This window comes from Mauremys reevesii, linkage group 10 (genome assembly GCF_016161935.1).
Source record: "Mauremys reevesii isolate NIE-2019 linkage group 10, ASM1616193v1, whole genome shotgun sequence".
Taxonomy (NCBI): domain Eukaryota; kingdom Metazoa; phylum Chordata; order Testudines; family Geoemydidae; genus Mauremys; species Mauremys reevesii.
Window position 1 is genome coordinate 4,402,440 of NC_052632.1, and position 27,004 is coordinate 4,429,443.

General features: G+C 41.5%; 1 protein-coding gene across 8 annotated transcripts in view; it reads right to left on the reverse strand.

The window, feature by feature from the left end:
- MAP2K5 (mitogen-activated protein kinase kinase 5) overlaps nucleotides 1-27,004 on the reverse strand; it is a 191,762-nt gene that overhangs the window by 15,792 nt on the left and 148,966 nt on the right. For 7 of the 8 annotated variants that reach the window (XM_039491614.1, XM_039491613.1, XM_039491612.1 and 4 more), the window contains 2 exons: nucleotides 18,021-18,082; nucleotides 15,318-15,363 (listed from right to left, as the gene is read on the reverse strand). The exons of the other annotated variant lie outside the window; for it this stretch is intronic. In XM_039491614.1, coding sequence (XP_039347548.1) covers nucleotides 15,318-15,363; nucleotides 18,021-18,082 — 108 coding nt within the window. The remainder of the gene's footprint in view (nucleotides 1-15,317; nucleotides 15,364-18,020; nucleotides 18,083-27,004) is intronic. 8 annotated transcript variants of the gene reach the window in all.

The window sequence follows — 27,004 nt, forward strand, 5'->3', positions numbered from 1 at the left end:
GCAAAGGCAGATTAGCTTAGGTCACTGTCAGAACTATGGTCATCTAGATTACCATACTAATGATTTTATCTCAATGGTGACAGATAAGCTGTTGAAAAGAGGTACAAAATATACTGGCAAATGAACAATGCTGCAAAGTACTTAAGCCCTTGGAGCTGTTTTCCATTATCCGTGTTTAGGTATCACATGGGCTTTCAGAAGTGCCCTGGTCATTTTTTGGAATTTGTATCTTTATCTTGCCCTGGTCATTTTTTGGAATTTGTATCTTTATCTATGAACCAACTTCTTGCAAAGCTGTTTCACTTTTCATATGATATAATTAAGGTGTCACTAATTTTCCGCTGGCCTACTCTTGTCCATGCTCCAAACCAGAGAGAGTGCTCCAGTTTAGAAAGTTCGTCTTTAGACAATGGAATTGCATCAGCGCAATGGATGGTCCTAAGAGAGAAAACTTCTTATCTTGTAATTCTGCTTTTCTGAAGATCATCATCATGCAGGACATGCCTCAGTCTCATGCCTCCAGTGCAAATCATATGAAAACCTCCCCTGGTTCCTAACATTTCTGATCCTCATCTATACTACAAAACCTACTCCCCGCGGTAGCAAGTCTCAGAGCCTGGGTCAGCTGACTAGATTCACCCTGCGGGGCTAAAAATAGCAGCATAGCTGTTCCCACAGGGGCTGGAGCCTGAGCTCTGAAACCCGACAAAGGGGGAAGGGGGGGGAAGCCCTCGGAGTCTGGCTCCTGCCTGAGTGGGAACGTTCACACTGGTGTTTTTAGCCCCATAGCGTGAACCCCATGAGCCCAAGTCAATTGACCCAAGCTGTGAGACGTGCTGCTGCATGCCTCTTTTTGGCTGTGTAGATGAACCCGAGACAGGATTAGGTCACTGCAGAGGCCTCTGAGATTGAGGCAGGCCTAAAAGCACATTGCTCTCCAGCTGACCTGTCTCAGAGGGTCAACAATAGTGAGCTAAAGGAGTTTCTTGCATGACTCTTTCTCGAGACACAAAATCCAGCAACAAAATCTGTGTATTGATGGGACCTTTGAAGAATGAATTCATCATCTATTTTGATGGGTGAAAATCTGGTTACTTTCACAAAGGAGAAAAATGTTTATAGTAATGTCGATCTTCTGTTATGATTTTTAATATACATTATTTACACCTGGTTGACACCTTATTTAAGAATGGATTTAGGCAGCCATTTTTCATACTGCAACAGTATAAATTAGAGAGACCTGACGTTTATTTGGCAACCTGCAGATCATGCTTTCCACAGCAATCTCACTTTGATAATTTGTTGAAACATCAACTGCCTTCAGCATCACCTTTGGTGCTTAACTAACAAGCCAGGTGTTAATTGCAGGTAATGACATTTTTCCAGGGTTTATTGTTTCTTAAAAGACCAATGCAACAGAACTACAAGGAGATTAATATGCCTACAGTTGGTCTGAGCCTTTGCAGCCAGTGCTGAGGCTCTGAAGAGTAGTATACAGGAGAAAGAAGAGTGGCATGTAATCCCGTCTAAGGCCCTGATTCAGGACGGTACTTCAGCATGCATCCTACTTCAAGCATCTGTCTAGTCCCAGTGGAACTATTTAGGTAAGTAAAGTTAGGCCTGTGCTTTAGTACCATCTTGAACTGGGCCTATATTTTTCTACTGATTTCAGTGAACTTTGACTTTCTTTCTTTCTCAGACCTGATCCAAAGTCTACTGTTAATAAATATATTTTCATGAAAAAGAGAAAAACACTCACCCCCCTTTATAATTAGAACTGTTTGACTGGATTTAAAAATTCCTCCTGCAGTCTTTGCTATCCAAACACTGTGGTAGCAAATGCTACATGAGAATCAGAAAACTGACCGGAAACAAAAGTTAAATTAGTCTATTTTCATCTTCCACAGTGAGTGTAATGCAAGTAGTAAATAAATCAGGCTTTTGGAAGGCCAGCTCTACATTACAGAGTTAGGTCAACGAAGTCATCTTACATTGACCTAACTGTGTAAGCATGGGTGGTGGGTATCATAGGTAGGGGTAGGCTGTGCCCCCCCAAACACCCTAGCCTGGCCCAGCCCATGCTTTGCCCCGAAGCCAGGCCCCATCCTGTGATTCCCAGCACTCTGCCCTGGCTGGCCTAGGCTGGCTGTCCTGCCTCCCCACAGGGGCTCAGAGCAGCTGGTGCTGGGGCCGGTCTGGGCTCCTGCAGGAGAGGGGTGCAGAAGAGGAGGGGGAAAGAGGGGCAGAACGGGAGAGGCGGGGCTGGGGGCTACCCTTCCCCAATGGCAGAGTCACCAGCCGCCCATATCTATAAGTGTTTACACTACCGCATTGCTCCCGCTGAGGTAGCGCCCCACTACACCGACCTAACATCTCCACCTCCACAAGAGGCATAGCGCTTAGGTCGATGTAGTTAGGGTGACGCAGTGTAGACGCTGTCAGCACCAGGCAGAGCTAGCGGTTCGGAGCCCAGCACTGAGAGTCCAAGTTCTCAGTGCCGCGCAGCCGGGCTCCCAGCATGGAATTCCACGCAGAGCTGACAGTCCCCGACACTGCCCCGCTTAAGTGGGCACAAGTGCTTCTGGTGAGGACGCACACTGCTGGCAGAGAGACGATAGTGTGGACATGAAACACCACAGTAACACCGCAGTGGCTGTAGGTCGACCTAACATAGGTCGACTTAATTGTGTACTTTTAACCAGGCCAAAGTCTTTCCATTCTAATAATATAGAGTAAAATTAATAATAAAAAAAGAATATTTTTAAAAACAGACACACTCTTTAACGTGTCACTGTCTCTGTAATGTATATACGTATTTGTGAGAGGTATACAATAATACAAACAAGTATTAAATGACTCACAGTGAAAACAATGACAAATCATATCCATCTCGTACAGGCAACATATGCAGAAAGTGTAACTCAAATGAATTGAGGTAAAACGGCATATAAATGTGTGTAGTCTTAGAAGACATAGACAGCAATGCTATGAAGAAAATATCACCACTAGCTACACAAAATATAAATTTTCCTTTAAAACCACACAAGGCCATTGAACTGACCATTCAGATACTCCTGCGATAACAAATGATCAAGGTCACCAGAATGACTTCCATTCTCCGCCCTGCATTTTCACAGGATGCTTTTCAAACAAGGCTACTTACACAAGAAGAAACTCACTCTTTAAAGTTAGCGGGCCAGATCGTCAGTTGGTGTAAACAGACGTCAGTGGAGCTCTGCTGATTTACAGGAGCCGAGGATTTATCTGCACCGCTCCAATTAAATTGTAAATAGGCAGATGCACATTTATGAGACAATGAACTTTTCCATATAAGTACTTTGCTATTACTGCCTCGATAAACCTGCACATTCCAGTGCTGAAGCATCTGCCTTCATTGGGAGTTAAAGCAGAGAGTTCCAGAGGAGAGGCACACAGCTTAAAAAATCATGTTTAATTTAAAAATTAGAAACTGGAGCAGGCTGTGAGCACAGAGGTTGATTGAAACAAAATTTAAATTCCTGTCAAGCCCATTTAAACACAGGGGCCCTTCATAGACAATTAGCTGCTCCCTGTGAATGCTGAATAAACTCGGGCCTGGTCACTGTTAGAAGAGAGTAGGCCTACTGTGAGGACTGGGAAAAAAATTAACTAAAATCAGGCTGTATGAAATATTTAGCCTCCCAGTTTATCACAGGGGTTTGAAAGTGTAAACAAGACAAAAATCGATTCCTCGGTGCCCTCAAATCAATCCCCCAAAATGGTTAGGGCATCTGTTTCTTCTAAATTTTGTTTACTCTGGCAGATTTGCCTTAATTGCAGTTGTTTATCTCCCATTGTCCCCGGGGCCCTAATCTCCCGATTACTAATACTTAACACTCATTTCACATCTAAAGCTACTTCTAATCCTCAACAGGTTTCTGGGGCTCTTAAAATTATTGAAACCGTGGAGACAGGAGACACAGCCTCTTTGTGAAAGGAACATTTTCTTATCTACTACCAGCTGGGTCCAATCATCACCAGGGATGGCTACAACAAAGGTGCTAAAAGGCTCTTTCACAATCACTGCTACTCTACAGGGAATTCAGGGGATAAAAAAGAGCTTTGATGGAAAAAATCTGAACAAGAGGGCTGTAACAGTCCAGCCAAATAAAGTTACTGTCATAATCAAATGCTGTCAATCACAATGAAAATCCAATTAAAAATGTTTCAGAGCAGCCCTCTTAAGTAGAAAAATATCCCCTATTTATACGCCTTTTTGCACAAATTAAAAAAGTAGTATTAACTGATTTTTTTTTTTTAAACAACTTCAGGCCCTGATCCTGCAACTGGATTTGTGCACAAGAATCTGCTGGCATGCATCCAATTGCAAGACTGGAGTCATAAAGCATACGGGTCACCAGAAAGTCTTGGGAGGCACAGCCCTTTCTTTTGCTTTGTGTATATTGCACTGACAGGCAGTTGTTGGTATTATTTAGTATTTACACTGAAGCTGTACCTACGTGCTCCAATCACGATTCAGGCAAGTACTGCACAGAGATACAAAGATCCACTCTTTATCCCCAAGAGTTTAAAATCTATGCAGTGACCAAGTCCATTTGCAATTCCATTTTTATTTGGATTAAATAAATTATCAGATTAACAAATCAGTGTTATATGCCAGCCTGCTGTAGGACTGGCATAAATGACATGATTTTGAACAGACAAGGTGGGGAAGGTAATATCTTTCAGTGGACCAACTTCTATTGGTGAATGAGACAAGCTTTGGAGCTTACACGGAGACCTGAAGAAGACAACGGGGTAGCCTGAAAGCTTGTCTCTCTCATCAACAGAACTTGGTCTAATAAAAGGTATTACCTCACCACTGTCTCTCTCTAATATCCTGGGACCAACACGGCTACACCACCACCACATACATTATTTTGAACAGACATACAGAAAAGACAAAGCATGGGAAACAACAGATATGACTGTTATTGTAAACTGTGAACTGAAATTTTCCTAAACACAGGGAAAAATAAAAAGTAGTTGACATGAAAAAAAACAAAAAACAAAAAACCCCACACCAGTACAAACAAACAAACCTTTAATGAAGCAGAATTGATATATTTGCAATTTCAGTAACAAAATAATTTTGATGGTACTGGAAAAACCACAGAAAAACGTATGAAGAATCGCAATTAGGCCTGGTTTACTTTGAAAATTTAGATCAACCTAGCCACGTTGCTCAGAGGTCTGAAAAAATTCACTCCCCTGAATACCATTGTTAAACTGCCATAATCCTGAGAACAGCTGCGGCTATGTCAACAGAAGAATTCTTCTGCAGACCTTGCTATCGCTGCTCAGGGAGGTGGATTACCTACATGGATGGAAAAAACTCTTCTGTCAATGTAGGAAGCATCTATAGTATAGCGCTGCAGCTGTGGTGCTGTAGCGTTTGTAGCATAGACGTAGCCTTATTCTTAAGTACCTATACAAGACACGTGCCCCTCAAATTAAACAAACTCTCAAGTCCAATAGCTTCTTGGTTGGGAGTTGTCAGATTCATTTTACCATAAATATTCATGGTGTCATTCTTGCTTATTGCCAATTTATTTCTCTTGGTTGCTTAGATTTTTATACATCTTAAAGTCTCATCCAAGCTATTTCTTTTCACATTCCATCAAAAAGTACTAGGATATTCTGAAGCTTTAGGGCATGTTAGAAAGAGACGGTTAGATTCTCACATTTTCTTCAAAAAGTGACTGGTTATACAAACAATGGGACCGTGGAAGCTACCAAACAAATCTAATTGCAGTCATGCTAATAATGCTGGCAAGTTCACCTTCCCACAAACTTAGGTCTTCTAGAATTGCTGGATTCACTGACGCTCATGGAATACATTTCTGGATTTTGACGTGATTTTTCAAGTGATTAGAAATAAACTATTTCCCATGAATAGCGACATTTATTTATTTGACGTGGACTAGGGAATTGGTTGGGCTATACAACTACCTGCAATAATACACAGTTCCCCCCACAACTATGAGCTACACTGATCAATGAAAATGATGACTAATTACAATGAATGGTAAAAAAAAAAAAAAAAAGATACTAAACACAGAGGATGAAATCCTGAAGCTTTGCCATTGACTTCAGTGGAGCCAGGATTTCATCCAGAACTTCTTGTCCATAAAAGATGAAGGCTGATAGCTGGAAAGTTTCTCATATTTGTGTCAGCTATAATGCCTGGGTCTGTCCCATTTCCTTAGGAAACCTGAAGACAGACCTATCACATCTTAAATATGCTTGGTGTCTGCCAGAGTTTCTCCTTGTCATGGTCTGAACTAGGATCATTGTGACAGAGGGCAGACTAAATGCTTGCAAACAAAGCCATTCATCATGAGTTCAAGCACTGACAATTTTACAAGGGACAAATCATCCCTGCTAGGAGATTCCTGTACTGACTGATTTCCCAGTAAAATAAGTTGTATGTAAGTGGTTAAGAATTGAAAACTCTTGGCTCACTGTGATCAGGGAATGTCAGGTAAATTTTATCTATCTGTAATACTCTCTTCAAAAGATTTATTAGACATGTTTGAGGAAAACAAAGCTTGTTTGCCAAGTTTAGACAGCCCTCTGTTCTTTCACAAGTGTTAATGTCATCAAAAAAGAAATTACAACTGTCTCAAGCATTCAGCCAATGCTTCCATTGTTGTATTGCTGTGCAAATAAAGAGCTCAAGTAAAATTACTTGCTGGTGGATTCCCTATTTATAAATACACACAATTGGGTCCTGTTTTGGCTTTTACTCTGAGATATTTTAACAGGAAAGCCATATACGATTATATTATTTCCTCCCTCAATTTTTAAGGTGCAGTTAAAATCTTCACTGTATGTCCCATGCAACAGTCAAATTAAGTGAGCAAAAACCAAGTTCAGAATAATTTATTATTATTACTATTTTATACGGTCCATGGTTTATATACTTATATTTTTCAATCTACTGTATTTGGGGAAATATAAGCAAAGCAGCATCTGTTCCAGAGAGTTCACATTTCAATGACCTTAAGAAAACTTAATAAAATATAAAAGCAAATTATCAATCTGAAAAATATTAACTGCACCTAAGGAGACCAGAGAGCCAGTTCTGGTAATTACCCTGAAATTGTGAGAGAGGGACTATTTGTTAAACTTAAGACTGTGATAGGCTTCAAAAATTTCAGAAAAAACATGATTTTCAGTAGTTAATATTTTTATCTATACAAATATATAATTTACCATTAATCCCTACTAATCAATAAAATACCACAAAAAATAAACAGAAATGATCCTACAATCTATATTGCTTGGACTGGTTTAAAAAAAAATGGAGAAAAAAGCTACAAGTGAGAATTTTAACTAAAAGACCTAAACAAAAATTAACATATTTATGTAAAGTTAATTCAATGTAAAAGTTCAAACTGATTTTCCTGCAACTGCTGATTGTTTCCTAGCCAAAAACTCTGCAGCTATCTACCAGAGCCTTCTTTGAGAAATCTGAACTCCATCATCATGGATGTGCACTTTTATGCACCCAAAGTAAAATGCAAAGAAATAACTGCTACATACATGGCATTTGGTATCTCAAATCCCATTCTATTCAGTAAAATCACTTACATTCAAAAATAATCATCTGAGGCATAGCATAATTCCATAGTGCATTAGTGGTAAACCCGACAAGAAAATTCTACAGTTCTGCTTGCACGCTCTGAAAAGTGCATGGAATCTGCAAAACACAAGGCAACCCTCACAATCAAAGAGAAGGATTTTAAACAATCACTAAGGCAGAATAGTGATACCATAAAGACAATTTCTGCGCTAGCTTGTTTTCTGAAACTCTCTTTGCCACTGAGCAGCTAGAACAGATAATAACTATTAGTAAATCAAACTCCTGCAATATCCAGCTGTGTCTCACACATTTACATACAGATAGAATGGGTATATGTTTTTAATATGTATGCGATACGTACTTTTACCACAGCTGAAGTGCATGCTACAAAGGAGGAGGAGAATGGGAATGGAATCAGCATGAGATAATAAAGTGGCCTAGATAAAGTATTAGCCAGCGATTGATCTCAAACAGGGGATGCTGCTTCTCTCTGACCTGATTACTTACTATGCATAGATTCCATTAAATAGAGCTTAGAAATGGAAAGCTTCTGAAAAATACCGTAAATGCACAGAGAGCATCCTGAGCCAAATCAGTGAGTGAATACATACCCACATGTACAGTACATGCATGCGGTTCAAACTGTACCTATATAACCTCATCAGACTATCTTATAAACATGTACCCATTCTAGGCAGCGTCAGCCTTGAAACTCTAGACAGATTTATATTTTAAATTAAAAAAAGCAAGCAAATCTATCATTTTATTAAAACTAGGCTCTCTTTTTCTCCCTTGCACAGAATAATCGTTTGTTAGGGGTATTTCAATATCTTGCGCAGACTTCTGCTATGTTGAAGCAGCATATGTGTTTTATTTAATCTGACTCCATGTCTGTATCTGTATATGGACTCACACACACTCAAAGAAAGAGCATGTTAGAGATAAAAGAACAGCCATAGTAAGAATACGGCTGAGCGTATCCACTGGTGAATTATAAAGATCATTCCTGTCCTAGGAAGGAAGACCTTTCTCAAAGCTCACTGAAATGACTTTTTTTTCCTCCATGAGAAGTTCATTAATTTGAAATACTTTAAAATAATTAAATTACTGCATATGTTCCTGTATAAACTGAGAACCTGATGCCATAAATTCAAGGGAAAAAAATTGTTTTTGCTTGGTGGGCGGGCTAAAGAAAAGGCACGCTGACAGAGCTTAACCACAAGTAGGGCCCTATCAAATTCACAGTCCATTTTGGTCAATTTCACAGTCATAGGACATTAAAAATAATAAATTTCATGATTTCAGCTACTTAAGTCTGAAATTTCATGGTGTTGTAATTGTAGGGGTCCTGACCCAAAAAGGAGTTGTGGGGGCGTTGCAGCATTATTGTACTGCTACCCTTACTTCTGTGCTGCTGCTGGTAGCGGCGCTGCCTTCCAAGCGCCGCTGCTGGCCAGGAGCCCAGCTCTGAAGGCAGAACCGCTGCCAGCAGCAGCGCTGGGCCCTCAGTCAGCAGCCACCACTCTCCGGCCACCCAGCTCTGAAGGCAGCAGTGCAGAGGTAATTGTGGCATGATATGGTATTGCCACCCTTACTTCTGTGCTGCTGCTGGTGGGGCGCTGCTTTCAGAGCTGGGCGCCCGGCCAATAGCCACTGCTCTCCAGCAGCCCAGCTCTGAAGGCAGCGCAGAATCAAGGGTGGCAATACTGCAACCCCCCCTAAAATAACCTTGTGACCCCGGTGCAAAACCCTTTTGGGTCAGGACCCCCAGTTTGAGAAACCCTGGTCTCCCCCATGAAGTCTGTATAGTATAGGGTAAAAGCAAACAAAAGACCAGATTTCAGTCTGTGACGCGTTTTTTATAGCTGTGAATTTGGTAGGGCCCTAACCATAGGGCATTAATTTACGTTAGTTGTTTCTGAGGGAAATTCAGTGTTCGCTTATACAAGAGCACATGTGGTACTGAAGAGTCTGACTTTGTATAGGAATTTCATGCAGCCTTTATTTTGGCTTGATGTTTTCCAAGAAATCTGAAAAATAAAGTGCTCCAGCAACCTGACAAGATTGGTCAAATCCATCCTTGGTGTAACTCCACTGACTTCAACGGCGTTACACTGGGTTGGATCTGATATACCTTGTTAGTTGGCATCGTTAGTTGGCTTTTGAAATGCATTTAACAATTTAGGGATCAGAAGAGGATCTCATTTTGCATTCAGCCTTAAATTATATGAAATTGGCAGCAAAATGCTGACATTCAGCACAGCTAATGTGTATATAGTATAAAATATCAACTCATATTTTGTTTGGTGCTAAGGATGATTACATGTTGCTGCTTTCATCCTGGTGAGTACATTTCACCTCAAAACATTTTTTAGGTTTAAATCTGGCCTCACTGATGTCAACTGGGTCAAAATTTCACCATACCCATACCTTCTGTATCACTTACTCCACCACTGCGGTGTAACACAAAAGCTGTATTAACAGTGCAAACCAACACTACAGATTAGATGAGGAAGTGAGGATTACCAACAGCCCCTACAATGGGAATTTCAGGTAGGCAGAATAATGGGAATTTGGAGAGGCTATGAGGAACCAACACCTCTTCAACTCTAGTGAAAAGTGTCACAGGATATTTAATGAGCATACGTTGTCAGAACGTTGACGATTTAGGTTTCATATAAAAAGGGTTCACTTTAAAATCATAACTGAATTAACAGCAGCTTTATGAACCGTGATTATTAAGTACCGTTATGACACAACAATTTTGTTCTAGTGCTAAACTCATCTTCTCCTATGACAGCACCCACTGAATTGCCAGAATTAAGCCACCCATCTGGAGTTCTAGACTATTGGACTGGGTTGGCCCACAATAGGCGGTGAAGCAGCTGCTCTGTTAAGTTCTTGACTGGCACCAACATATCTCAAGAGGAGCTATTTTAACCGCATAACTTTTCAAGCTCCCAAAGTCTAAGTGCATCAACTCTGTAAATCACAATGCACACAGAACAAGAAAGGGAATGGAGTCTTCAGACTGTTGGTACATTCTTAGAAGACGGCCAATTTACAGGTAGGGAAAAAAATGCCCATTCTCCAATGGAGAGCATCCAACAATCTACAGTCCTAAGAGGAGAACAACAGTAGTAGAAAGAGAAAGAAAACAGAACGTTGTGTTCAAGAAAAGATCCAAAATTTGAAGGTTGTATTGGTAAAAGATTGTATACATGGTATATAAAGGTGGGAGGATCCCAGGGGCCAGCCAAATGTCTACATTGTAGTTAAGGAGCCCCGTAGCCCGAGTCCTGCGAGCCTGAGTCAGCTGACATGGGAGAGCAGTGGGTGTTTAATTGCAGGGTAGATATACCCAGTAAGCCATCTTTGTGATGGTGGTTGTTTCCTCCGTCTTCTTCTGTCAGCATGAAAAGCATGCTGGAGCTGGCGGGCGGGGCGCCCTAGTGTACAGTGTTTGATGCTACAGTGATAATGTCTATTGATGTACTTAGACAGATAGATAGATAGATAGTATATTATATCTTGATTCCTTTGGCTGATAAGAAACATGATGGGGAGCCATACAGCACCCCCAACTGGCAGACCTCTGGTTGCTATGGTGACATGGGTTTCCACATGCAATAATAATGAGTCAACCTGATTTTGAGGATGGGACATGCAAAATAAGACAGAAGAGACAATAACAACAACAACAAAATTGGTCCCAGTGCCCCAATAGGAGAAAAACTGAGGAAAAAGGCAGAGCGATCATGCAAAATTTCTTCCAATTGTGCTTGGTAGAGGCCATTAAATGGAATTTGGCTCTACCAAATTCACAGCTTTTGGGATATCCATGCCAGGGCGATGGAAGGTCCCTAAAAGGGGGGCCCTGGCGCCTGAACTGTGACCCCACCCTCACACTGTCCCCTTCCCTGAGGACCCGTGCCATTCCTTCCCCAAGGCCCCATCCCTGCTCACTCCTCTCCAACCCTCCTCCTCCTCACTCATCCTTACGACTGGTAAAAAGCGATGGGGCCATGGCCCCCTGGCCCACCCTGGTTCTGCACCCCTGGTCCGTGCATTACTTGAGAACTTTTGAGAGTCACTGCTATATATTCAGTTGTGCATAGAGGGAATCCTCTAGTGCGTCATTCTGGACTAGAAGAGGCTCTACCTTGGAAAATTTCTTTGCACATGGATTATGGTTTAAAGCAGGGGAAGGCAACCTATGGCACGGGTGCCGAAGGCAGCACACAAGCTGATTTTCAGTGGCACTCACACTGCCCAGGCCCTGGCCTCTGCTCTGGGGGGAGCTCTGCATTTTAATTTAATTTTAAATGAAGCTTCTTAAACATTTTAAAAACCTTATTTACTTTACATCCAACAATAGTTTAGTTATATATTATAGACAGAGAAAGAGACCTTCTAAAAACATTAAAATGTATTACTGGCACGCGAAACCTTAAATCAGAGTGAATAAATGAACACTTGGCACACCACTTCTGAAAGGCTGCCGACCTCTGGTTTAAAGAAACAATCTGACTCAAGACCAGCAGTTCCAAGCCACGTGTATAAAACGTTATGATCACAACATCCAGAATTACTTCTCTCCACAAGCTTGATTTTCAGAAGCAGTTTTTGGTTTGCCCCCATAAATCATTACAGACACGACTTGGACTTTGTTGACGCAATCAGTTGTTAGCTAAACATCTATGTTACGCAAGGTTCCCACAGCTACTTGCAAGTTTAGAAAAACAGATGGCAAGATTGTAGGCCAAGCTGAAGGCCAGATCAGAGCCATTAACTTCCCTCGTATCAGTGTGTCCATAAAAGATTAGTATTTTCCTCAGAACGAACTTCTGTTTTATTTTACTTAAAATTAACGTAGTACAGGATTCACATGATCAGCAGACCTACCGTTGATCCCAACACTCTTTGGGTACATCTACACCACAAATGAAAGTGTGATTGTAGCCTGGGTAGTTATACCATGCTGGCTTTAATTTAGCTGGTGCGGGTAACAGTAGTAGTGAATATATGGCAGTGTGGGCTAGTCACCCCGGTACAATCCCAGTGGGGATCCTGGGAACATATTTTGATTGCAGACCTGTGCTAGGATCTGCCAGTGCTATGCACGTAGCTAGATTAAAGGTAGGTAGCCTACCCACGCAGCCATCACATCTCCATTTGCGGTATAGACTTTTGTCTACACCAATAGGCTGCAGCATGTCACTCTTCGCCAGAGAGATGTGACTTTTTTGGTGAAATCTTAAAAAAAAACACCTGAAAACTGATGCCTTTCTTACAAAGCTCACCTTCTCACCAACCCAACCCAAGAAACTTCACAGTATGCAGGGAGTTTGTATACTTCAGGACCAGCTGAAAGAGCCATTATGCCAAAAGCAATCTGAAGATTTGATGTCAAATGCTGCTTACTTTACTCAGGCAAATAGTCCTAATGACTTCATTTCTTTAATCTTAACAGGATTATTCTCTTGCGTAGGGCAAGAAGGATGTGGTCCTTAATCTCTAAATTTTATAATGTTATTTTCCCCCATCTCACTCTCTCCTCTGTACCCTACATCCTTCCTATTTCTCTTTTCCCGTCAACAGCCCTCCAAAACTTTGCACTACGCCAGACTGTCTTTCAGCCCAAAGGCTGGCTGTGACTTGCTCTGGAGAGCGGCCCCGAGCTGGTGTCAGAGCTTGCTGCAGAACAGCATGGGGCGGCTCTCAGCCCTGTCAGGCTAGGAGTGGGGAATCAAGCTGAGTCACAAATACCATTTTCCATGTTAGAGGGTAGGGAGGGGGGCTGCTCTTTCATTTAACCATCAGGCCAGCTGTGTGTGTAGTGTATTTAACGGCTATATGTCCATTTCTAATTAAACAGAAAGCAGCACGAGGGGAAATGTTGAGTACTAAAAAATTTTTTTTAAAGTAGTAAGTTATTTTCCTCAATAGCTACTCTTCTAAAATTATTTTAAAAATACCATTTTAAAAGAGGAACAACATACTCCAGGGCATGTAGTTGTAAAGATATATATATATGCACTTCCCCAGTACGATAGGCACTCACCCTTTGGCCTCATTTTTATGACTCTACACCCCGGAGTGGTGTTATTGCTTACAAATACATACATATATACTTATGGGTGTACGTGAGATCTGCAGATGTTTTATTTATAAGTGGCAGGCCTTATTGCATCATTGAAACATGCATTTACAAACAGATATAGGTTTTATGAAACCCTATTCCGTTGTTTTAATAGCTAAGCTATCCAGCCATAGCATAATAATGCACAAGGTAAATGTGTCTCCATCTCTAGAACCTGTTCCAAGTTTTCTCAGATGTGACTAACTGCAAGAATTTTCCAACCATCAAAAGTTAATAAAAAAAAAAAAAAGGGACAAAATAAGGCTGTCTAAATCCTTGGTAACAAACACAAACTGATGCAAAGTGGAGGGGGTTCTGCTGAACTTTAAGGCCCTAATTGAGCAAGGTATTTAAGCGTGTGCCTAACTTAAGCATGTGAGTAGATCCATTGAAGTTAATATGGTTAAAAATTAGGTACACAGTTAAATGCTTTTTTGAGCAGGGCCTACACTGAGACAAGTCTGAATTCTGAGATATCTGCCTCAAAGGGTAATTTTAGAGGTAAGTCTCTAACCAGAGAACAGCTGCAATGCCCCCAGTTCACAGCATGTAAGTAAGAAAGGAGGTAAGTTACACGTATATTTTGTTATCTTGTTACTGTCGCTTAAAGTTATCCTTAAGTATGCAATGCAAAGAATGAAAAAACATCATCATTTATATAAATCTACAAAGTACATCTGGCAGTGATAAGCAACATAATAACACTTTAAAGACAGGGAATGGTGTGTGAAACATTAGTAGGAGTGGACTATAATTATTGTTTACTAATGCTAGATTCTACCATTATTCTAACAGCTTGTGCATTGTCAAATCAACATTCTGCATTAAACAAATGACCACTTGGGAATTGTTTGGGAACAGCTCTCCTCCTATTACTGCTTGACTAAAAAATGCCATTTACAAGCAAAGAAAGCTGCCTCTGAGCCGAAAACAAGACACTGGAAGCCTTTCTGAGGAAAGATACATATGGACTTGATCCTCTACAGCCAATCTAATTTCATTCTAGAATATAAACGAAAACAGTGACAACAGGAATTTCCTGTAGGATTTCATTAACACTGTAATACATTGAACATATCCTGTTTTCAATCTTCAGGTTTTGAAAGGTTCTGAGTGGTAAATGATGACAAAGAATGACTGACATTAAATTGTAATCCCTGAACAGCCAAACTGAAAGACCTTTGCATTTAGCTTCAAAATGGTTTTGACTGAAATTGATACCTGCATGGAAGTCCCAAGAAAAGCTCAGGTGAATTCCTGATTGCATTGAAGTCAATGGGAGTTTTGCCACTGATGTCAATGGAGCCAAGATTCCACCCAGCAAATGCAGTACATTTGGTAACCATGGGGTGAAATCCTGGTCCCACTCAAGTCAATGGCAAAACTCCCATTGACTTCAGTGGAGCCAGGATTTCACTCTTGGTTTCTGTGTGCGCTTTGCAAATATATAGTTGCTGCATAGTGTAGAAACAAAGTTTATATTTAACTTTGCAAGTACTGGTGAGAAAAACAGATATACTTCAATATACATTACAGAGTTCCACTTACCATTAAGTCTTCAGGTGCTGGCCTTTCCTTTGGTTGCTTTCTCATGCTATGTATCATAAAAGTGAAATTGTTATATATAAACAACTGTTCATTTATTTCACATGCTTAAATACTAACAACTTCTTCCTTTAAACCCAGGTAGATCATGCCTAGAATTTCAATGTACTTCTTAACTTTATCAAGTACAACCTGAAGACATGGCTCCTAAGAGCACTCAAAATGTTAATCAATTTCTCTCTCCTTTTTTCAGCTTTTGATTCCGTACAGTGTTACTGCATCCTTAATACAACTGTTATGTATATGTCAATTGCTGATGAGAAGATTCTGTAGAAGATGGACCGATTTTCTACTTGTCTTGTTATACGTGTCTCAGCATTTCAAGACTGTAATGTGATGGGTCACTTTTATCACTTCTGAAAGCTGGTCAGATCTACCACAAACTTCCAAAGAATGTTCTCTTAACATGGCTGGAACCAATTATTTTCTAAATTAATTTGGGGGTCCTTGTTACTGGGGATTCCTTTACATATAGTGATCAGTATAAACAAATCAACTGAGAAATCATGGTAAATTTTTTCTCATTTTGACATGATGATGTAGTTGGACAGAAGAAGAATACCCACAGATGGGAAATATAATTTTTAACACTAAACAGCTATAGAGTTGCACACGGTGTCCTGGAGTGTCTCCCTTAATTTTTTTACACTTATTTCCACTGCTTTGCAGGCTGATAGTTCGTTATGGAGCATTAACTGGTTTATTAGATCATGTTTCTCATCCAAATAGTCCTAGTTTTGTATGCTACAGGTGCAATTCGCTTTTGTGAACTGAGTTTAGCTGCATGGAGGAGCACTATAACGTGGCACTGAGGTGACCATCAGGAGCTGCCTACTGACTAATTGGATTACATCCAAACAGCCAGAGTTTATGGTGTAACTGGCATAAAGTGCAAGTCTTATGTGCTCTACACTTGATGTGCCTAATACTTATAGGAGTCAATTGCTAAAATGGTACACAACGTAATTTTTTTGGACACTAATGCCTCGTGCTATAATAAGCTGCATACCGTACAGGTTAATATTAAACTATATCAAAAAATGTTAATATTCTTGTAGTAAATAGGGGCCACAGTTCCATTAATGATTCAAAGGACAATTTGCCTTCCCTATAACCATATGCACCTCAGATATTGCACACATTAGCAAGTAGTGCAAGCTGTCTGAATAGTGGGTGGGTAACAGTCCTAATCTGATATTCCAAAGTAGCTGTATCTCTTGGGAAAACCAGGCTATTATCCACCATCATTCATGTTTCTTGACATCTGTGGAAATTTTAACACAGGTTAGCCCTCCTTCTTTCTCAATAATATTTTTTATGCAACATCTAATTAATTTTTTTGGAAGGGATAAAAAGGTGCAGTCTCCTGCACATCAGTTAGTTATGCTGTAAAATCACTGAACATTGTGGCCTGCTGTAATTTTATCCATCAAAAATGAGGCCTGTCTTAGATAAACACAAACTGTGTATTTACTATTTTAATTAACTGATAAATCATACTGCATATTCTTCATTTTCAATACCACTTGCCACACACTATGGGAATCTTGAGAGAGAGTTTCTTGGAATTGTTTCATACATAATGTTTGTTTCATACAAATTATCTGAATATTCATTTTATTTGCATAGTTTTTGGCTCATTGGCCCTAATATGTGCTAGAGAACTTGAAATGTTTTAAAGCACAATCTACCACATCACAGACAGCTATGGGTCTGATCCCGTGTGGGGCTCAATGCCTTTAACCTCACTGGCTTAACTGGGAAAGATTCCCTAAATCACTCCTTTCCTAAACACTGCTGCAGGGCCAGATTCTCGGGTAGCATACACTGGCATAGCTCCATTGATTACACTGACTCCAGTGGCACTGCCAATTTACACCAGCTGGCCAGCTGGCCCAGACAGTGCATTTTAATAAACGGGAACATCTTAGTCAAAAACATCACATTTATACAAAGTTCAATGTCAGTTATTCTGCCTTCATTTTATTATTTAAATGGCTGCTTCCTTTGTAAATGAGACATTAAAAAAAACAACAATAAGCATCTCCTCTCTCCTGTTTGTTACAATGAATTGTACTTAGAGCTTTAACCTTTTGTTGCTTAGGAAATTTATTCTTTCAACAATATTTTCTCCCCTCTCTCTGAAATTTAAAGTGCCTTCCACTGAACTATTCAGCCCTATGGTGTACTTTAAAATATATGACTCCGAATAAAAATTACTTACTGGAAAGCCAATGAATTAATCAAGGACATTGTTTACCTTTCTAAACATTGAGGCAGTTTTATGAGTAATAATACAAGCAGCTTTGAATAATGAAGTTATAAATATGATTCTCTCTTTCCCCCAACCCTCCCAACTGAATTCTTAAAATAGTCTCTGTGCACAAGAATGCACCCAGATTCATAGTGGTTTATTAAAAGAGGAAAAACCCTCCCAAATACCGTACTTTTATGACCCTTCGTGTAAATAACGTTTACATAATTTAAACAGTTTGCTCAGCTTTGCTGCCCCATCTGCCCAAGGCCCCCGAGTCCCTCTCGCCTCAGAAAGGATGCAGGGGAAGCCATAAGGTCTCATGGAGCTGCAGAGTTAATGGCATGTATCATTTACATTGAGGGCATGGCATGTTTGCAAACTGAGCTTACCATTGAGTGATGAAGTGTACAAATGGCTCAGAGAACTCCCCAACCGGAAGGACTGGCGATTCCTGGGATTGGTTTGATATTTGGGGGGAGGGAGGGAGAAGGAAAGGAAGAAAGAGTCAGGAGAAGTGAGGACAATTTTTAAAAAGGGAAGCAATATAACATTAAAAGCAGAGTAAGCAACAATGCCCCATCTCACACAGAGAAAGAGAGAAAAAGGTACAAATTCTTCTGAATAAAACACTGAATTTAAAGTAAAGAGTATTACACAATGGGTAGAAACATGTGGAAAGACACGGAGGAGAGGTGAAAAAAGGACAATGATAGCCACAGGGTAGAAAGGAAGGTAGGGAAAGTGTAAATGAGAAATTAATGATTATTTAAGTAACACACAAATGGTCTTGTAATTAACAAAGAGCTGTGAAATTATTCTTGTGTTGACCTTTGTTTCTTTCACTGAATTCACTTTTTATTTACACTCATGTTTATTTACACTTATTCATTTCAGAGCTGTCCGACTATGCATAGCTCTTGCTAGATTTAAAAGAAAAATTCTTACAAGAAAATAAAAGAAATTAGAATGGAAGATTTGCCAGCCTAGCTAAATTAACTACCAAGTATTTATGAAAGCAAATAAATTAAGAGCACAAGAAAAAAATTACAAAGAGAGCAAATAACATTGCCATTTGCAAAGGAGGGCTTTACGAATTTAGGAGTTTTTCCAAGAATGACAGAGAGCTCCACTGTGTTTATAGTGTAACAGCTCAGGATGTAATGAAATTACACTGCAGAGTACTTTAACAGTGTCATCTCATTAGACCTACAGTTGGAACAAGAGAGCCACATAAAACAGGCAGCTGCAAATGACTCCATTCTCATCTATTCTCATTTGCTATTAAAAATACCTTTCGGCGGCTTTTTTCCTTCCTGACATCCCTACACAAAGTACCCTGCAAAGTATGATACATGCACCTATTTAAATTAACAAAGGAATGACTTATTTTAATCTCACTGTGCTTTGGAGTGCTTTGGCCATTTGGATGAGCAATATATCATTACATACAACCTTCCAGCGCTGCAGGCAAGAAACTCAGAGCGTGCAGCATTTGGTGGGAGCCAAACAATTTCTCTAGCACACAACTGTGTCAAATGCATGCATGTATTCATTATTGAGAATGCGAGGAAATAGCTTTGATGTAGTGGAAAAAAGATGATGATAAAAGCACCTCTGCAATGTGTGTGCCATTATCAGTGGTGGCAGATAGATACAACTGCAGAGCCTCCTATGTGATTAGTAAATATACATATAATTGCTGTGGCCAATTATCAGAAAAATGAGATAGGTAATTACAAGACAGAAAATTAACCAGAACTCTTATTAAGGTTTCGTTTCCAATCCAAACAATTGGAAACTGCTGGAAAGTACAATTAAATCAAAAGTAAATGAAGAGTAAAAGGAGAAGCCAACACTGCATTACAATTTTCAGAGTTCTATTAAATGTAGAGAATGTTTGACATTATGCACCTTAGTTCTTGTTGAATTTGTCCTAGAAGAGGGAAAGGTTAGTATTTCTAAACTTAAAAAAAAAAAGACATAAATATAGGAAGGTTTCCACTGGAGAGTAGAAGAAACGTAAGGGAACACGGTGCCTTTAAACTTTCCCTAGTTCAGAGAATCACATGTAGAAGTTACTCATACGTAAGATGAAAAATTCAGGACAAAATTTCAGGTGCACTTGTGCTGAGTGAAGACAGGCTGGTGTATATATTTCCATGGTTTTCTGCTGCCCAGTAAAAGCCATGTCTGAGTTTAGAAATGGTAACTGCCCCCTCTCCCAAGTGGGATGGGTGGATTAAAACAGAACAAATCCTCATAATGCACGAAACGCTCACTGGATATATTTCACACAACTCTTTGAAAACTGGAAGCTGGAGCTACCCTCTCAGAGCACTCTGGGGAGCTAGTTCTGTGCAGGGACCACCCCTTCATCAGAAGAGAGCACTGCCAATCCCACCTGGGGCACAAGTGAGGAGGAGTCTAAAACGCTCATCTTCTGAGAGCTGCAAATGTGGATCAATTTATGCCAGAGTGGAGGAGGGGCAGGCAGCACTTAACACCTATTTGGTAGGTGATAATTTCTGCAATCACAAAGAGGGTAGCACCAGGGGATCTGCCTATACCAGAGTGAAACAACATTATGGAAAGTGGAGTGAAAATCCACTGAATTGTATGAAGCAATTGGAGACTCTCTCGACACTTCACTGGAACTAGAGTTCCCGGGTTCCCTGGTACAGGAATCAACAGAACTATAAGAAACACCACACTAAAAAACTGCAAGGCACTCAATAACACAACATCATTAATACCTTTGTCCTGCAATTCTTATACAGCGCACAGCAAGTAGCACAAGGTTGCTGTGCTCCAGCCAAGCGAGAAAGGAGGTTTCACCTGGGTGCAAGCAAGGCTACAGGCTAGGCACAGTCATCCTCAATGAGTGGAAATTTCTAACTCACTGCACGCCAGCTCCCTTCTATCTTAGGCACTTATAAGCTAGGCTGCAAGGACATCAATCACAGCAGTTTCCAGGTGGTTCTTTACTCTCGGAAGTTTAGAATAAAAAAAAGTGGGGGCAGTAGGTGGAGGATGAACCTACATGATTCTCAGCATGTAAACTGAGTTCCATGGGCTTCAGATGCGGTCCTTAAAGCTCACTTCTGCTAATGGGCACAGATAACTTGGCGACCACATGGCAGCACACCTATTACCACTGACTTCTGTCCAGCTCATCACTTTTTATCTTATTATATGAGCAACACTCCGCACCCACAACGTGCAAGAGCAGGCCCTAACTAAAGTCACTAGGCGACACCCACCCCTAGGCAGATGGCCAGTAAATTTCACTATGAAAGAATAATATTCCGAGTACATACTGTAATTTAAACCATACTGGTAAAGTGAAGTAGTAGTGATGTTCTGTGAACCATTCTGAAAATGCGTGCCATAGGTATTGAAAACTCAACAACCCGGAGTGCAGGGAAGAAAGATTCTGAAACATCCAGTTTGCAATGAGGCCAAACAGGAAGTGACATTTGGAAATTATTATTTTAGGAAAGTCAGAGATCACTTTTTTGAGACGAGGTTTATTAAGAATATTCAAATTCTGCTATGGGATTCAATACAGATTCCCACATAAAACTCACTACGAGCTAAGGCCTCATTACAAAGTATGATATCAAATAGTTTAACGAATTGCCAACTAGCCAACTTGATTAAAGCTGTCATTTTATCTTCCCTGGGACACCAAACAAGCCAAAGTGATACCTATGCATGGAGAATGAATTGAATTTAAGACATGAAATTCTATTCTGTTAAACTGCACATACATAATTGCACCAAAGTCAGCTAATTGCATCAAATTAATACCTTCATTTCTCTTCTGAAAATACCAGCTGAAATATACAAGCATGCAAGAGATAGGCCAGGAGGAAACACATCTTAGCCTCCACTGGAAAGAGCTGAAAGAGCAGACAATCAGCCTAACTTCTTTCATGGTAAAATAATCAAAATCAGCCACTGAGCTTGCTGACATCGAATTTTTGAAATCATAGTAGCTGGAGATGGAACACACACATTAGATTATCATATCCATTCCATGCTCTAATATTAACATTACTATTTTTATTTAGAGAATGAGTTTGTTCTATGGACTTAGTTACAAATTTAAAAATACTCTGTACATGAAACTACTCCCGATATGTAAAATGTTGCTGTTGCTACCTGCTGAAATTTGAGCAACCACTGTGTTGTTACATATGAGACAAAAAAAATCAAACAAAATCTAAGCAAAAAAATACATATTACATTGTGTCCTGAAGTTCACTAGACTGGAGCACTGGTGGACTCTCAAGGGGATGAAAATATGATAAAATAAAACAAAAAGCCTCACAAATCCCCACCGAGTCTTCATGATAAATTTTTTTTGCACATTCTGCGTAAGAAAATATTGTCACTCATGTGGAGTAATGTTAGTGTATTGCCCACATGAGATCTAATTGCCAACCTTATTTCATTCTACCAAAGAACAGAGTTTTATTCTATACAAGGCCAAAAGAATGCAGTGTAAAATTTTGAAGAGGATGGGGAAGAGGTACGTACTTTTTAAACTAAAAAAAACCCCCAACAAAATGGACTCTACAATTTTCAGTAAAAATGGGCATCCTCTGGTCAATATGTCAGAGCTTCAATCCAGGGGTCCTTCTGTATTTCTATTTCTAAATACCAACTTCTAAACAGAATGGCTTATTAATGGGAAGGTTGATACAACCTTAACAATAGAGCCATAAATACATTCCTGAGAGACTGATGCCAATCAGCTTTAGAACTTTACAGGCCATTTTCTCCTCCGCATCTTGTTACCAAACACACCCTACTGGCCCAAGTATCCAAACAACATTTATATAAGTGAGACCTAACACAGAAAGGGACAATGTTTATGTCTCGGCAGCTTTTGAAGCGCTTGGTCAGCCTGATTCTCAAAAACAACTGAAATGTGCATGTACAGTGAGTACAGAGAAGGGCAGTGGGGGAAAAAAAAAAGTTTGAGTGATGCCTTTGCCTTGTGAATAATGAACAGTTCAGGAAGGTCAACCCATTACAACTGAAACCGTTTAATTATTAATTATGCACAATCTATGAGCGAAAGGACAAGTTCAGAATGTTTAATGTGTGGTAACTCCAACTGGACCCTCTCTTGGCATCTTGTTATTAGCACTTGTCAGCAAGGTGCTCAGGCATAAAGAAAAAAGCACAGCAGCAGAAAATCTGAGCTAGAGGGAGGCGGGAGGGCTTTAAACTTCAAACACTGCTCCTGATATTTAATTTATAAAGTGACAACTCTCCGCTATAGAGCTTATCGACTTTCACGGCATTTAGGTAAGTTGCATTATCTAAATGAAGACATGGGAATATTTACACTTAGAGAATCTCTTTTTAATCCTCCTTCTTTAAAGAGAGAGGGACTGGCTTTGGAGGAATGAACATAGGGCTTGGCTACACTGGAGAGTTGCAGCGCTGGTGGTGGCTTTACAGCGCTGCAACTCACTCACCGTCCACACTTGCAAGGCACATACAGCGCTGTATCTCCCTGGCTACAGCGCTGGCTGTACTCCATGTCTGCCTGGGGAATAACAACTGCAGCGCTGGTGCTGGAGTGCCAGTGTAAACAGTGATTAATCTTACTACGCTGTAACTGACCTCCGGAATTTTCCCATAATGCTTTTAACTAAAGAACTCTCTTTGTTTTGTTGTGAACTCGGGGCTCCCGGAGCTGCTTATCTAAAAAACAAACACAGCTCCTGTTTGCTGTGAATGAGGCAGGCAGGGGGATGAATGTCCACAGCCTAGTGTTTGCTTGAGGAGAGAAACAGCATGGCGGGGGGGCAGAGGGAGGAAGGGAGTCCGTCGGAGCAGCTGCTTATCTGGTCTGCAGGCTATTTGCATTTAAGAGTGAATGAGGGGTTGGGGAAGTGGTCAGAATTTGCAAGGCAGGGAGCTGACAGTGTCGGCTCCAAAAATCCACACTCTCTCTCTCCCCCACGCTCCCTGTCACACTCCACCCCACCCCCCTCTTTTGAAAAGCACGTTGCAGCCACTTGAACGCTGGGATACCTGCCCATAATGCACCACTCCCAACACCACTGCAAATGCTGCAAATGTGGCCACACTGCAGCGCTGGTAGCTGTCAGTGTGGCCACACTCCAGCGCTTTCCCTACACAGCTGTACGAAGACAGCTGTAACTCCCAGCGCTGCACACCTGCAAGTGTAGCCAAGCCCATAGTCTCCAGAATTCAAATGCTCATTTTCAATCTGTGCATATCGGTTACCAGGTCTGGGTTTTATCCTCATTCACTACAGCAGGGATTGGAAAGCTTTGGCACGCTGCCTGCCACGGTAAGCACCTTGGTGGGCCGGCCTGATTTGTTTACCTGCCGCGTCCGCAGGTTCGGTCGATCGCGGTTCACTATCCCAGACCAATGGGGGCTGTGGGAAGCAGCAGCCAGCACATCCCACGGCCCACGCAGCTTCCCGCAGCCCCCGTTGGCCTGGAGCAGTGAACCGCGGCCAGTGGGAGCCACGATCGGCCGAACCTGTGGACGCGGCAGGTAAACAAACCAGCCTGGCAGCACCCTGGCAGGACACGTGCTAAAGGTTGCCGATCCCTGCACTACACAAACCTAGAGCCTCTCTATTCTTTCTGGTCTGAGAAGCACTGAGCAACCAGAACTCCCTTATCCTCTGCGGGTATAGAAACACCACCGAGGATCACGCCGTAGTCATACAAACCAGCCCCAAAAGTTAAAGAAAGAGGGGAGCAAAAATATATTTGGCATGCTTACCTCCTTCCTCTGCAGAGGCCACTACATTGGATCTATGAATGTGTATGTGTGTTTTGGAGTGGGTATAGTCACCTGGAAAGGAACAAATTCAGGGAGCTGCTGCTCTAGGTGGCATGCTCTTCTTGGAAACATTCTCAAGTTAATGACACTCAAGACCAACTTCCAAACTACAATCTCTACTCACCTTCAGGGCTGTGCCCTAGACCAGCTATGGCAGCATGGCTATCAAGATGGTTCCAGGAAGGAGGCCAACTGTACTGCAGTGCAGAGACAAACCCAAGTGCCCTGCTACCTGAAAGGCAGAGGCCAGATTTGTAGCAAGTCCACTGGCTCTATGCTATTAGGAGGCTCTGCTTAGCTGCTAATACGATACTACCAAGCGACTGTCTGGAAAGTTCAGCAAGCCAGAACGTCCCGTTAAAGACAAGCAGGGAAAGTCTATAACAGGAATAGAACTACAGATGAACAGATGGGCGGAGCACTTTGAGGAACTCCTGAACAGACCAGCACCACCAAATCCACCAGACATTGACCCAGCCAACGAGGACCTCCCAATCAATTGCGATAAACCAACCAGAGACGAGATCAGAAAAGCCATCACCATGATGAAGAACAGGAAGGCGGCTGGACCTGACGATATCCCAGCAGAGGCCCTGAAAGCAGACCTGGATGCCTCAGTGGAAATGCTGTACCCCCTCTTTGAGAAAATATGGGAAGAAGAAGTGATTCCGGCTGACTGGAAAGAGGGATATCTCATCAAAATCCCCAAGAAAGGAGACCTCAGCAACTGTGCCAACTATAGAGGAATCACACTCCTGTCGGTGCCAGGGAAGGTCTTCAACCGAGTCCTCTTAGAGAGAATGAAGGATGCCGTCGATCCACAGCTACGAGATGAACAGGCAGGTTTCCGGCAGAACAGATCATGCACGGACCAGATAGCAACGCTCCGCATCATAGTCGAGCAGTCTATGGAGTGGAACTCCTCGTTGTACATCAACTTTGTTGACTATGAGAAAGCATTCGATAGCGTGGATCGAGAGACCCTCTGGAAGCTCCTTCGGCACTATGGCATCCCAGCAAAGGTGGTCAACCTGATCAAGAATTCATACGACGGCATACACTGTAGAGTGATCCATGGAGGGCAGCTCACAAACAGCTTCCAGGTGCGACCCGGAGTCAGACAAGGATGCTTGTTGTCACCACTTCTCTTTCTTCTCGTCATCGATTGGATTATGAAGACATCCACTTACAAGCGTAGGAATGGAATCCAATGGTCATTGTGGACCCAGCTTGATGACCTGGACTTTGCCGGCGACCTTGCACTCCTTTCGCACAGTAAACAGCAGATGCAAGAGAAGACCAACGTAGTGGCAGCCACGTCATCACAGGTTGGCCTCAACATCCACAAGGACAAGACCAAGATCCTTAGGATCAATTCCATCAGCAACGACCCAGTCACACTGAATGGAAGCCCCCTGGAAGAAGTGCAGTCCTTCACCTACCTAGGTAGCATCATCGACCAGCAGGGTGGCACAGACGCAGACATCAAAGTAAGGATTGGTAAGGCAAGAGCAGCCTTCTTACAGCTCAAGAACATCTGGAGCTCCAGAGAGCTGTCTTTGGCAATAAAGATTCGACTGTTCAACTCCAACGTGAAATCAGTCTTACTGTATGGAGCTGAAACCTGGAGGACAACCAAAACAACCACCAGGAAGATCCAGACCTTCATTAATAGCTGCCTCAGAAGGATTCTCCAGATCCGCTGGCCAGACACCATCAGTAACATCCACCTCTTGGAGAGGACCCATCAACTCCCAGCAGAGGAAGAAATTAGAAGGAGAAGGTGGGGCTGGATAGGACATACACTACGCAAGCAGCCAACCAACATCACCAGACAGGCACTGCAGTGGAACCCCCAAGGCAAGCGGAAAAGAGGCCGCCCAAGAAATACCTGGCGACGCGACCTTCAGGTTGATAGCAAAAAAATGGGCTATACCTGGAACCAGCTAGAGCGAATGGCCCAGGATAGAAGACTATGGAGATCTGTTGTTGGCGGCCCATACCCCGGTTGGGGTGACGGGCATGAATGAATGAATGATGCTTAGCTGCTAACCCTTCCTCTCTGTGACATTTTCCACAGCCCCAGAGCTACTGCTATTTTATATAAGATTTTCCTCTGTGCATGTGTTTGTGCAGAAGGAGATGATGTGGCCCTCTGGCCATGAGAGGAGAGTTAATGTTAGAGAACAAACAAAACCCAAGTTACCCCCTTCTCGGAGTTTCCCCAATATACCTGGCTCTGAGATTGCAGTCTCCTCTGGACAGAGACTCGTTTCTTGTAGTTAATGGGCACATCTGCAGTGCTTAATAAATCACGCCAATGAGCAGAGTTTTGGGATACCAGACCAACCTGAACAGGGTTATAGAATTTTTAGGCACTACTACTGTGTCCTGCTTCACTTTAAAGTGAATTTTCAAAGAACACATTTATTTTTACACATTAGCCAAATTTAATTATGAGAAAGACAGCTGCGGGTAAATACTCAGGCTGATTTTCAGAAGTGCTACATTTTACACTAAGAAGAAACAA